Below are 13,687 nucleotides of genomic sequence, written 5' to 3'. Positions count from 1 at the left end.
TATGTGGCACTCGCTCCTCCTTTAACTGTCAAATACCTAAAAATCCGAGATATGGAAAGATAAATCGAGACTTCAAATATTAATTATTTATTTTTGTTACATTTATTTAATAAAATACATGGTAAATATGTAATGTATGTACCTAAGCATAGATAGACCCACAAAATTCAAATATGAGTGTGTCTGTGGTATCATCAATCTCTAATTAACTAAAATTGTACACAGAACAAAAAATATCTTAGTATGTAGTAGGATTTTTCCGGCAGACGTTTTCTACTTTAGAAATGGTTTCAATTATTGCTGTAAAATGAGTAGGTACATACCTACCAATTAAATAAATTAACCAATGTAAATAAATGCATCTCTGGAGGATGTAGAATATCTTTAAATCTTCGCATCTGTGAAGCGCTTCAGCCCAATAGTGACTTACCACTTATAAAATTAACATTTAATTATAATGGGTAATGAAACTATAAAAAAATATTACCTAGTTAAAATCTATTAACATATATTATAATACTTAGGTACTACATCACATGAACTTATCATTAACTGCCACACAGATGCGTCCCTATCTGGCGAACGCACCGCGAATACGCTCGTTAGCGAAGTGTATGCTCGCGCGCATTACGCGTACAAACCTTTCGCAAAAATCTTTACAAAGAACAGCGCATGTAGAGTCTGTGCGGAAAGAGAATGTATTGATTCCCTTAATTGCCTTAATTATATTCCACAACTCATCTCTTTTTGCACAGACTCTACGGCGTGGTAGCGACTTGTGAATGGCGGCTCGCTTTTGACACATCTGGACGCACCTTAATGCTAATATTGCTTGAACTTATAACGCGAACAGTTGGTCAAATGGAACATTAGAATAAAGCTTGTTAATAACTTCGTGGACCTTGGTGGCAGTAGCCTTGGTGTACGGCGGCCCCAGCTGCTTGATCAGGTCCTTCCAGTTGTCATTCATCACCTGGTTTATCGTGTTTCCTGGAAATAAACAATAACAATTACCCTATGCAATTACCTATTGTTTTATAAACCACTCAAGTAGTAGAATCGTAAAATCATAGAATAATTGAATGGCATATTACATACAGGTTATAAAGTAGGTATTTACTACAAATTATGAGTTAAGTAAGGTTGGTTAAGGTATATTAGATGTGACGCCATATATATGAGATGAAGGATTAAAAATTACAATTACCTATGTACTTAAAAATTTCGGAATCGCCTTCAAGGTCACAAGAACAGTTTTTATTGCAGTTATAACTATGGTAAACATGGAATGTACTGGCCAATGGAGTGTCGTTCTAATTGCCACACGAGATCGTTGCGCCTTGCGCTTAGATTGCGCTAAGTTTTGGTTAGCGGTTCAAAAACTTATTTTATAGTTACGAGGGGCGTTCAAAATATTCTCGGTATTGATATCTTACAACCTCTTCTAAAATTTCTTTCGTTACTGGCCGCTAAGGTTTATTCATTGACATTAAAAAAAAGTATAATTCGAACCGAGATGTTCTTTTGTTTTTCTGCAATTGCTGAACAAACATGAACATCATGTGGGAATTGACAATGTTAACTAAATTAGAACATCGATGCGTGATAAAATTCTTGACAAAACAGGGCAAAAATCAAAAAACCATAAAAGAGGAAATGGATTGTGTTTACCGTGAGTCTGCTCCTTCTTTATCTACCATTCAAAAGTGGTCAAGCGAGTTTAAACGTGGAAGGGAGAGTGTTGAAGACGACCCTAGACCTGGCCGGCCTGTAGTAGCTACTTCACAAGAAAATATTGATAAAGTGGAAAAACTTATATTGGAAGATGGTCGAGTGAAGGTAAAATCTATAGCACAAGTAACCAATCTCTCTATTGGTACCGTACATGATATTATCCATGACCATCTTAATATGTCAAAAGTAAGTGCAAGATGGGTTCCGCGAATGCTGACTCGGCTTCAAAAAGACATGCGTGTAGCTTGTTGTTCCGATTTTATTGACCTGTGCGGTGAAAATCCTGATGAGGTGCTGCAAAGAATAGTTACTGGAGATGAAACCTGGGTTCATCATTATGACCCAGAGAGTAAACAAGAGTCCATGCAGTGGCACATTAAGGGTTCAGCTCATCCCAAGAAGTTCAAGGTCATCCCTTCAGCTGGCAAGGTCATGGCCACGATATTTTGGGATTTTGAAGGAGTATTACTGATCGATTATAAAGAAAAAGGTTGGACTGTAGCAAAGGGGGGGCTGGGACTTAGATTTTTTTTTGACAAAGTGGTGTCATTATGACACTATTTTTAAATGATTGTAATGTGTATATCACGTCAAAATAAGCATCTTTTATTGGAAAAACTTTTCTCTAAAATAAAAAATGGCCGAGTTAGACTCCTCCAAAGATTGATATTTTTAAAGGGAGCTGGGACTTAGAAATTTTTCATTGAGAGTGGTGTCATTATGACATATATTTTAAATGATTTTAATGTATAGAACACATCGAAATAAGCAACTTTTACTTGGAAAACTTTTTATTAAAACTGAAAATGGCGGAGATAGAGCTTAAGGCAGGCCAGGCTTTTAAGGCAGGTCGGAGTAGGTACGACGACGAGCGAAGCGAGGAGGAGTGTTAGGTAGAACTGCGACCATACAGCGCGCGAGCCGAGCGAGCGAAGCGAGCGTGCCGCGGCAGCGGCCGGCGAAGCGCCAGAACCGACGTTTTTATAATAATACAATTTTACAAGTCCCAGCTCCCTTTAAAAACATCAATCTTTGGTCGCGTCTAACTCGGCCATTTTTTATTTTAGAGAAAAGTTTTTCCAATAAAAGATGCTTATTTTGACGTGATCTACACATTACAATCATTTAAAAATAGTGTCATAATGATACCACTTTGTCAAAAAAAATTCTAAGTCCCAGCCCCCCCTTTCGTACAGTCTGACCAAGAAAAAGGTGTAAATATCACAGGACAGTACTACGCTAACATTCTACGTCAATTAAAGGATGCAATCAAAGAAAAGAGGCGAGGAAAGTTAACCAAAGGTGTTATGCTTCTGCATGACAACGCCCCCGTCCATACTGCTCATATTGCCAAGGCAGCTATTGTTGAATGTGGGTTTGAAACTGTTACTCACCCACCGTATAGTCCGGACTTAGCCCCCAGCGACTTCTTTTTGTTCCCCAATCTTAAAAAGGATCTGCGTGGAAATAAATTTTCCGATGATGAAGCATTGAAGGCGGCAGTGGAGGAGCATTTTTACACCAAAGATAAAAAATATTTTTATGCAGGATTAAAAAAAATAATTGATCGATCTTTTAAGTGTATGAACATAGGGGGGGAGTATATTGAAAAATAAAAATATCAAACTTTTCGTACTTGTTTGTTTTCATTCTCATACCGAGAATATTTTGAACACCCCTCGTACCTATAAGTTAACGTTGTGCGTTTTCCAGATTTTCCTGTAGTCATCAATAGAATACATTGACTTAAACTGAAAAACCTCAATGATGTATGACGAGATCAAAATGTGCCCACATCGTTGGTTTATTTTAAGATACAGTCAGCGGCAATAGTTGCTAAGCGGCCGAGGTGTTCAAAATTACCTTGACGCGCTCTTATTCTCTTAACAATAAAGTCGCGTCAAGAATGTCAAGATCATTTTGAACACCTCGTCCGCTTAGCAACTATTGCTGCTGACTGTATGTACATTATCCACGGGAAAAACGCCCGTTTACCGCAACGTTTATGATTTGTATTCCACTTACCGATAGCTTCTCCACCCGGTAAGTTGGTGAGATGGAACACCACACGCCCGTATTGCTCAGTCTGCTTGAGATCGTACGTCTCGAGGTGTTCTACTCCATTGGCGTCCTTGATTTTCCGGAGCTTATACTTGATTAGGATGTTGGTATCCACTGTAATGAAATAAAATATTAAGCACCCATAGGTCAATTTGATGCTTTGGGGGCAAGTGTAAAAATGTGTGTGGTTTTGTGAAAAGTGGATGTTACTTGGTGAACTGACAAAAATATCCGAAATACACCGAATATGCTTAGAAATTGTAAAAGTGTAAACCACTTAGTTCGTTGAGTCATTAAGTATTATTACCTACAGTGAACTCCTTGGAATGTCACAACATTTCAGAATTGCGACGTAGTACGTAGTACATAGACGGACATACGAATATTATGATGCGTACTGGCGTACCTATTACTGTACCTACTCAAACTCGACGACTATACGACGACGACTGGTCTGGCCTAGTGGGTAGTGACCCTGCCTGTTAAGCCGCGGTCCTGGGTTCGAATCCTAGTAAGGGCATTTATTTGTGTGATTAACCATAGAGAAATATAGTAAGACAAGAGTGCTCACTCCATGCATCAGTTCAGACTATTAATTTCAGTGTCTACATCTAGCATCGAGTAGCGGAACTATTAGTACTGCTACTTGACAATAGATGTAGCAGTACTGATAGTTCCGCTACTCGATGCTAGATGCTAATAGTCTTTTTGGTACTAAAACTGATGTATGGAGTGAGCACTCTATGTATTTTTTTCTCTATGGATTAACACAGATATTTGTTCCTGAGTCTTGGGTGTTTTCTATGTATTTATGTATTTGTATATTATATATATCGTTGTCTGAGTACCCACAACACAAGCCTTCTTGAACTTACTGTGGGACTTAGTCAATCTGTGTAAGAAAGAATTAATAGACTGTCTAAAATAACCAATCGTGATACAGTTCTAGTAGCATATCACGGACTAGTAGTATCAAAAATTAGATACGGCATCATCTTTTGGGGAAACTCTGTAAATCGCGAGGCCGCTTTTATAGCCCAAAAGAGATACATCAGCCATCTGCGGTGTAGATATAAGAGATAGTTGTATTCCCTTATTCAAATCACTAAAACTTCTAACACTGCCTTCATTATATATACTTGATGTAGCTCTATTCGTAAAACGAAATCCAGATTTGTTTACAAGTGTATCAGAGAGACGTAATCAGCCAATACGCCCTCAATATGAGGGACAGTTATACATTCAGCCTATGAAAACGGCATTAATGCGAAATAGCTTCTTCGGAATGGCACCAAGAATATTTAATAAAATACCGATACATATGAGAAATCTCCCGGTTCATCGATTTAAGAAGCTGTTCACTACCTATTTGACCGATGAATGTTTTTACTCAATAAAAGAGTTCCTAGAAGCTCCTTAACAATTTAAACTAGGCTTGAATATTATTATAATTTGACGTAGAACTAATTATTTGACAACCAATTATTAACAATTTGTATACTTTTATTGAATGATATTATTGTTTTCTTGTGACTCTTATGACTAATATTTTTGATGTTACTTATAATTTAATGTAAAATTTAATGTACATAATCATTACTTGCATGCAGTTTAGGTAAAACTCACTATTTCTATGCCTGTTCGGGCAGGATGTGCTGAACAAAATTGTGTTATTACATCTTTACTAAAACAATAAAAATTATTTATTAAACCAACACAATAATAACAGCATAGGTAGCATAGGAACCACCACAACTCTACTAATGTAAACAAACCACAAAACCACATTCAAAGAAATAAATAATTGATTGATTGATTGATTGAATGTCCTATAATATTTATTTATTTAAACTCATAATTTTAGTCAAATTAATAAACGCACCTGTACCTAATGTTCGTTCGTCCGCTTATTTAAGTCCATAAACCCGATTATTTGATATTTGATTATCTGAATCACAATACGATACCACTCATGTTTTACCTTGAGCAAATTTTAAAGACGGGTTTTTATTTTTACACCATCTTGTATTATTGTTTACTGACTGTTACCTATAGGCCTGCCGCATTAGTCTAGCTTTTAGCACGGACATTTTTTTGCGATAAAGACGTCTAAATCACGATTAAGGTTTTTAAATACTGCAAGTAAAATATATAGAATTAGACCAAGATAAATCTGCACCGATATTGATAGCACACGCAGTGCAAGTGTTATTTATATGTCGTAGTTTCATAGAAGTTTGACGTTTAAAATAACACATGCACTGCGTGTGCTATCAAAATCGTTGCAGACTTTTCTTGGCCTAACTTTATTTATCTAAAAGTCATTTCTATAGTTATTATATAAGATCACATGTCGATATTTACCTCACTGAACAATAATATTATGTAAATAGAGCGCCTAGGTAGTTAAATATAAATATTATTACCATTGGTGATACTAAATTTCGTGATTAAATGACAGGGCCAATTATCGTTGTAATTTCAAGCCGGCGCTGTAATTTGCCGTTAGTAATTAAACACGTCCCCTTCTGGTTATTGTGAAGATATTTGCGTAATCATCATCCTGCCTTTGGGTTGGCAAACTTTGGATCGTTCGCAAAGATAAGTATTTTGAGTAAATTGACAATTCATGCTAACGACACGAATAACACGGTAATTTAAATTAGAATTTATTGGCTTAATTATAGCAAAGCCTGTATACCTACCTATTGAGCTAAAGCTTAATCACAAAAACATCCAAAAGATGTTAGTCTGATTAAATTTCTTCTCGCCTATCGTTTTATTTTTTATTTTAATATATATATAGGTACTTACAACAAACAAGTAGAAGGGGTATCCCCTTTATTCATAAAACTTAGTGTAACGCCTGAGTGGACGCTCGAAGCGGAGTGTTCGGCGGGGCGTGCAGCGTGGCGTCGGGCTCACAAGTAATTTGAGCAGCGTGCACTAAGGCCGCTCCTATACGTTTGCATTTGTTTAACATGCACGCCGATTCGAGCGTCCACTCAGGCCTTACACTTAGCAACCTCTTACAAACTATATATGTACTTCAATAAGTACTTCAAACAAAAAAAATTACTCTTTCTAACAAACAGAAATGTCAATGACAGATCTCTTAGATAGCTTCATAAGGGGCCCACTGATTACCAGTCCGCCGGACGGTATCGGCCTGTCAGTTGTTCGGAAATGTCAACTTTTTGTTCTAACTGACAGGCAGATATCGTCCGGCGGACTGGTAATCGGTGGGCCCCTTTATAGTAGCTAGTTATGGGACCCAATACATTCCACGACTCTTCTTTCCGAACAGACGCTGCATCTTGCAATGCTCGTTTTAGGGTATTATATAATTTGATTGTAAATACACCATGATTCGCATTAAATGATTTCTGATTTCTAATAAGAGTATGTAATAAATATTTCAAGTACCGTAAAATGGGGTGAGTAGGCGCAAAACTGACATTCAAACCTCGATAACATTTTATTTTTACGTATGCAAACTGAATGGTGATAATAAGCGTTCCGGACGTTTGTATTTTAGTTTTTATTTTATTTTGGGTAGTTCAATTTCATAACTTTGACGATAAACAGGAAAACCCACCTCACCCCGTAGTCCCTCGTATTTGGGGTGAGTTGGGTTTTTATACAAAGGTGATTTTGGAAGATTGTTGGATCGATTTTTTTTATTATGAGTGTTACTATAGCTCCATTTTAAATTGGAATACATTATTTTTGTAGCAGTAGCCTTAAAAATCCATCTCACCCCCCTTTCATCCCTTCTCTCCCCATTCATAACCCAACTCTCCCCGCGAACCCTACTCACCCCATTTTACGGTACTTATTTGAAGAGGGCAATGAAAAAAAAACATTAAGACCCTAAACTTGAAAACATAAAAATCATAGTGGTCTCTTACCTACTTAAGAGGAAAGTGATATGTACCTATAATAGTCATGAAGATACGATTTAATAAAAAAAGAGTAACTTAGTAATAAGTTTTATTTACGGGCTTGGCACGAACAGCGGAGGCCGATTGCTGTTGGCATTAAACCGGGCTAAAGTGTCTCTTTGCGCTTTAGGCAGATTCATGCTAATAAGTGTTCATCTATTTTTTTAGCAAAATAGGTCAAGAAATTGTAGACTGAATAATGAATAGGTAGCCCTTTGAAAATAACCATAAATAATAAAAACTTTCAAGATAATCCTTTGATTTCAGTAGTTGTAGATACCTAAGTATTTGGCGTAATGTAACTAAGCTTTATCCTGAGAAGACGCAGGTAGGTTTATACAAAGGTTAAAGAACGGGTGTAGGGAGGTTAACCATAACAGCGTGTATTACCACCACTACCACCACTACCAGCAATACCAGCACTTACAGCATTTGACGGAAATTTTCCCATTTCCTTTGATAGGTATGAGGACGATAGCGCCATCAGTCTCGTAGTCACCCACGAAGGTCATGTTGCCGAACAGCTTCATGGAGCCGGTGTTTTTGTCCAAGTTGAATCTGAAACAGGCCATGGTTATCATCAAAGATCATGTTTTTTCTGTCTTTTTGCCTATTAAGGAAGTTATGCAACTTTTAAGTAGGAAAAATAAACAAAATATGACGCACACAATGGTCTGTGGATACTGGTTTATATTTGTGATACAGAAAATCCACAAAAAATAGGGTATTTCCGAGAGTCGGTGTAATAAACTGTTTGTATAATACCTATTTATTAAAACGTTCAACGGTGTTTGGGATCTCCTAATATGTTTAGGTTGTTTGCGGCGTCTTGTGCGCGTTGTGGCGTCTATTTCAAGGAAAATCGAGCAGATCAGCTGATAAGCAATCCATTTCAAAGCTTGAATTTTTCAGATCCTCGACATGTTCCGGATCACTCTTGGATAAATATCAGCTGAGGAGTAGGAGAAGGCATACTCATAAGAGCATTTTCATGTGGTCCGACCCGTTATTGGATATCGTATGATCCTTGGAGAAAAGCCTTGGGATCCTTCTTTTTTATAAACTGAATTGATATCAAACACTAAAGAAAAAGTGACCAAGTCCACCGGTGGCCAAGGTGGGAATCCTTATTTTTTGGTTTAAGGTTTTCTTTTGAACAATAAACATTTAATAAATGAAGAAATAAATATAAAGTTCTGACATCCCATATTTGATCGAACAATGTGAAAAATTTAATGATCTAAAGGTAGGACGAAGCAGTGAAGAAACACAACTCGAAATTAAGCATGTGAAGTATGTCCAATCCAATAAGCTTGAGAATTATACAATCATTCAATACCTGCCTGTGGCAAGCATGAAATATGCTGAGTAGCATCCTATTTGGTGTACCTGCTTGTAATTAATAACTCTGTTGTTTTTTCATGTAATGTTTTACGCCAAATAAATATTTTCTATCCCTATTTCTAATAGTCATATTACAGTAAACCCGTGGTCTAGCAAAATTATCTACTATAATTATTATAGGTCATTTTGAAACTCACGTCGTTAATACAGTTTAATATTTACCTACCAAAAAGTTCAATGAACATTTTGTTGTGCCAAAAAATTAAGCATTGTAACTACACATTACAAATAACCGGATTGCCTTGCTAAGCGACCATATGGTACATTTGCATTTCATGGTTTGTTTACGAGGTGGCCTTTGGAATATTTTTGACCGAACTGTTGCACATCAGACTTACAAGGACTTTTTGTTACCAAGTGTAGAAATGTACATCTAAGTATAGGTATTGTTTTAAGACAAACAACTAGGTATTTAATTCAAAATATGTTTGTTAAGTAGGAACCTACTCAAGTTGTGCGTAAAATATTGTTCTACTAGTGGCAGGATTTGAAACTTAGAGAATTATACTAGCGTTTTATATTAAGTCTACTTGAAAAATTGCCCTAAATGTGTTGTACGCTTATGTGAAATTACAAAAGAACTACTTGTACGTTGTACGACGTATTCGAAAATTAAGTGATACTACGGTAAGATACAAATATGTATATCTCGTGACTGTACCTACCTTAACTACCTAACACACATATATACCTGTCACTGCATGTATTGTTTATGGATATAATAAAATCTGAATCTGAATATGGAATTACGAGTATTTATACCTATTCATTTCAGCCTTGCTAGTCCTTCAACGGTAATTGTAATATTATAATCTTATTCTAAGTTTATTTATTTACCAACACTTTGTATTCTATATGAATAAATATAGGTAGTTCTGTATGAATATGTGTTTAGTTATCCATACTTAAGTATCAGTTTTAAGTATCTGTGTCCAGATACCTACCTAAAACTGATACTGAATCTAAAACGGATAAGTAGTTTTAGGTATCTGTGTTCAGATTCCTAAAACTGATACTTGCGTTAGTTTATTAACTAACGCAAGTTTTTGACACGAATCGTCGAAGCACCTAACTTTACCGGCCCTTACAGACTTGAAACATTTTTTGTACATGAGATTTAATTACTTACGCAAAACGTGATATATATTTGGGCGTTTTTTTTTGTTGTCCCCTACAATTTTTTTTCAAATTTGGGATTTTTTATGTTATTTCTACTCAGAATCACGAGCTCTTTCTATCCTAATAGGAGAAAAAAGTGTCCTAAGGTTTTTATTTCCATTACGTCACCATTTTTCATAGACTATGTATGGCGGTCGCGGAATGGAAAGATCGAAAAATGTATGGAAATTTTGGGATACTTTTTTTCTCCTATTAGGATAGAAAGAGCTCGTGATTCTGAGTAGGAATAACATAAAAAGTCCCAAATTTGAAAAAAAAGTGTAGGGGACAACAAAAAACAAAACGCCCATTTACCAGAGTCGTTGACTTTTAACATATTGTCTACAGTCTCTACAGATAACCTTTTCTGAAATATGTTTGACTCAGAGAGTAACCACTTCAAAGGAGAGTCGTAATCCACGAGCGAATGCGACTGTTGCTGTTGGTTATTGGTTTGGTATGGGATGGAACTCTTTATGTTGCTTTAGAAATACATACTTGACTTCACGAATCTCCATTTTCTTCAATCCTTTCAAAAGTAAGTTTTTGCTCCTTATGACGAAAGTTCCCGCGTTGGCCACTATGTCATCGAGTGGCAGAGGGTCGATGGGTTGTAGACCAAACTCTGGGATGCCTTTTGCGAACTCAGGCTGGATCCTTCGAGCCTCCGTCGTAACGCATTCCGTCAGCTCGTTGATGGGCAGGCTCCTTGAGCATGGCGTAATATATGATGCTAAAAACAAAACACAATGTTAAAAATATTGAACATGTAGGTTTTTGCACTTTTAACAAGATTTGAAATGTCAATAAATGCATATAAGTTAGTTTAGACGTGGGATTCCATCACCAGTGTGCGGCACAAGCATATTCAGTACAAAAATGCTTATGCCGCTCAGTGCCGCACACTGGTGGAATCCCGCCTTAAAGGCCTTTGTTACTGCAAAGTTACTGTTGCAGCGTTAACGCAGGCGACATCACTGTCAATTGAAGTGTATTACCGCCGCGATTAGAACGTTAATCCGTTACTGTTCATATCTAGGAACCAACAACAAGGTCATAACTAGGAACCTTATTTAAGAACTGAGAGAGCCAATACGTATGTAATGGTCCTTTTGCGCCCTTCACTCTATATTGGATTTCTAAGCGCGGTATGAAGTGAGCAACACCTATTTAGGCGCCCACAAGTCTTCTAGGGCTGCAATCGGGTCGACAAGGGTCACCGGATTAATTTATTTCCACGCTACAAGGAAGTGCTCTGTTAGGCACCCTCTTTGTTTTTGACCGTCAAAGTGATTCCTAAATTGGAACAGATAATAGCCCCCAAGGAAGCCAGCCCTTCTGAAGTTAACGCCCTATATAATGGAAACGACACAGCCGACAGCGGATGGCTGAAACTTTTCTTAACCTTTTAGGATAAAAGGACCAAGAACCTATTGTAAACGATGCTTAAGGAATACCGATAACATGATACTTATTGGCTTTTAGGCATGACAAGGGAGAATTAATACAATGTTGATTTGTTCGCTAAAGTGGTATTTAGCAGTAAAAAAATAAAGTAAGTACATTTTGTGGTTGTTATTTTATATTTTAATAAAAAAATTGTGAAAAAATGTTTGCGCAATCGTATATTTACATCTTAGGAAGATAAATAAGTGTGCAATCAAAATTTCCGATCAATCGAACATCGGAAAATGGGTCGTAAGATTTGATTACAGAAAGACAACGAGACAGCCCAAGAAAACGTAATAAATGGAAGCGACGTAGTACTCGTACTCAAGAATGACTAAGATTAGAACTTTTTATTATTCTTTTTATATCTAAATTTACTTAGAGGCCTTTGTCAGTGAGATTATGTTACAATTAAAAAACCATATAATAATTTTCTTAAGAATAGTTAATGGCATAATATTACGGTTGAAAAACCCAGTAAGAAAATTATTTCATGAAATTCAGTTAGCGCTCTTTTATCGTATTAGGTACCTGGTGCCTAATCTTAAGAGCCAACAGGAGGTGTAATTTCTCCATACAAATGTACTCGACTGTTTCCTCCGTGGTTTTAGAAGCTAGTGCAGTGATTTTTTCAACACAGATTATTATTGTCAATATCTGTGTCGGACCGTCTTGCTTTTTTTGATATTTTTGTTTTTTAAGGCGCTAGAGCCCTTTAAACATGGCCAAAATGGCCTAATTTATTTTGCCGCAATGAGAGGCGTGGTATTCAAAACTGATACCAGTTAGCCAAAAAAGCAAAACGGTCCGACACAGATAATTTCATAATCATTCATATTTCCAAATTTGCTTACGATTGGTTAAGTTTTGGAGGAGGAACATGCACATAATTACAACAGTTTATTTATGAGCTTTATGACGGATATCGAACTAGTTGAACTATTTTGTTCGATCGGGGTAAGGGACCTTTATAACTAGTTTCACCAATTTAAAATTAGCACTTACGTAAATTAGCTGCTCGTGAGCCAATTATACAGATTGCACAAAAAATTAACTCCAACTTCATCGTGAACGTGTTACCCTCGCCAAAAGTTCTTGCACAATGCCGTTAAAATATCAATGTTCTCCTCTTTTATGTCGGCAAACTAACCGCATTATTATCATATTGTGATGTGACGCCTCCTATGACGTAAATAAACATGATTAATATTTTATTTTATCTTTTATTATGTCGGTATAAGACTAAAGACGAGATCGGGAAAAAAATAGGAAAATTTTGCGTTCATTTTCCGTACCTAAGTTCAAAGTATAAAATTGGCGTTTTTTTAAATTGCAAGACAATTAATTACCTCGTAGGAGTTGTAGGTTTATAAACAAATTTACTGTTTTAAATAAATTTTACAACAGTAGTTTTCAATAAAATTTACAAAATTTGATAAACAAAAAAAATGGATTTTTTTAGAACCAATTTAGAAGTTTAAGAATTTTGTATTTTAAGAACCTGCTAAGTATTCGATTACGTACTTATTGATAAAGTTTGGACATACAATAATATTATGGAAAGGGAGTCACCCGTTGAGTTGACCACGAATGCTGTAAAGCAGCGGTCGGCAACCTTTTAGCAGCCAAGGGCCACATAGTAGTTAACGAAGTTGACGCGGGCCGCAATTTGTTAATATTTATGACTTTATCAGACATTGTCGTTTGTCAATATTACATAAAAAATAGCCAGGGAGGGTCGCGGGCCGCAAGTGACAGGTTCACGGGCGGCGGGTTGCCGACCGCTGCTGTAAAGGGTACGAAACGTCGGGATGTATTATCGATATATTGTACGTATCCTTTTCCATATCGCGGTAACCGAAGACAATGTTAAGTTAGGATATACTTTTAAGAACGGTTTGTTTGATGGTTCTGCAGATACTGAACATTTAGAACGT

At 36.5% G+C, this 13,687-nt stretch overlaps 1 protein-coding gene across 1 annotated transcript; it reads right to left on the bottom strand.

Annotated features, from left to right (window-relative positions):
- Positions 1-776: 776 nt before the first annotated feature.
- Positions 777-12,905, bottom strand: LOC134651422 (circadian clock-controlled protein daywake-like). The gene is made up of 5 exons (XM_063506527.1): positions 12,756-12,905; positions 10,800-11,034; positions 8,167-8,297; positions 3,760-3,909; positions 777-990 (listed from the first exon to the last, which is right to left on the bottom strand). The coding sequence occupies exons 1-5, from the start codon at positions 12,814-12,816 to the stop codon at positions 839-841; spliced, it is 729 nt and encodes a 242-aa protein (XP_063362597.1). The 5' UTR covers positions 12,817-12,905; the 3' UTR covers positions 777-838.
- Between the last annotated feature and the right edge of the window lie 782 nt (positions 12,906-13,687).

This window comes from Cydia amplana, chromosome 10 (assembly GCF_948474715.1).
Source record: "Cydia amplana chromosome 10, ilCydAmpl1.1, whole genome shotgun sequence".
NCBI classification, from domain to species: domain Eukaryota; kingdom Metazoa; phylum Arthropoda; class Insecta; order Lepidoptera; family Tortricidae; genus Cydia; species Cydia amplana.
The sequence above is the reverse complement of the archived record's forward strand: the minus strand, read 5'-3'. Positions and strand labels throughout refer to the sequence as shown.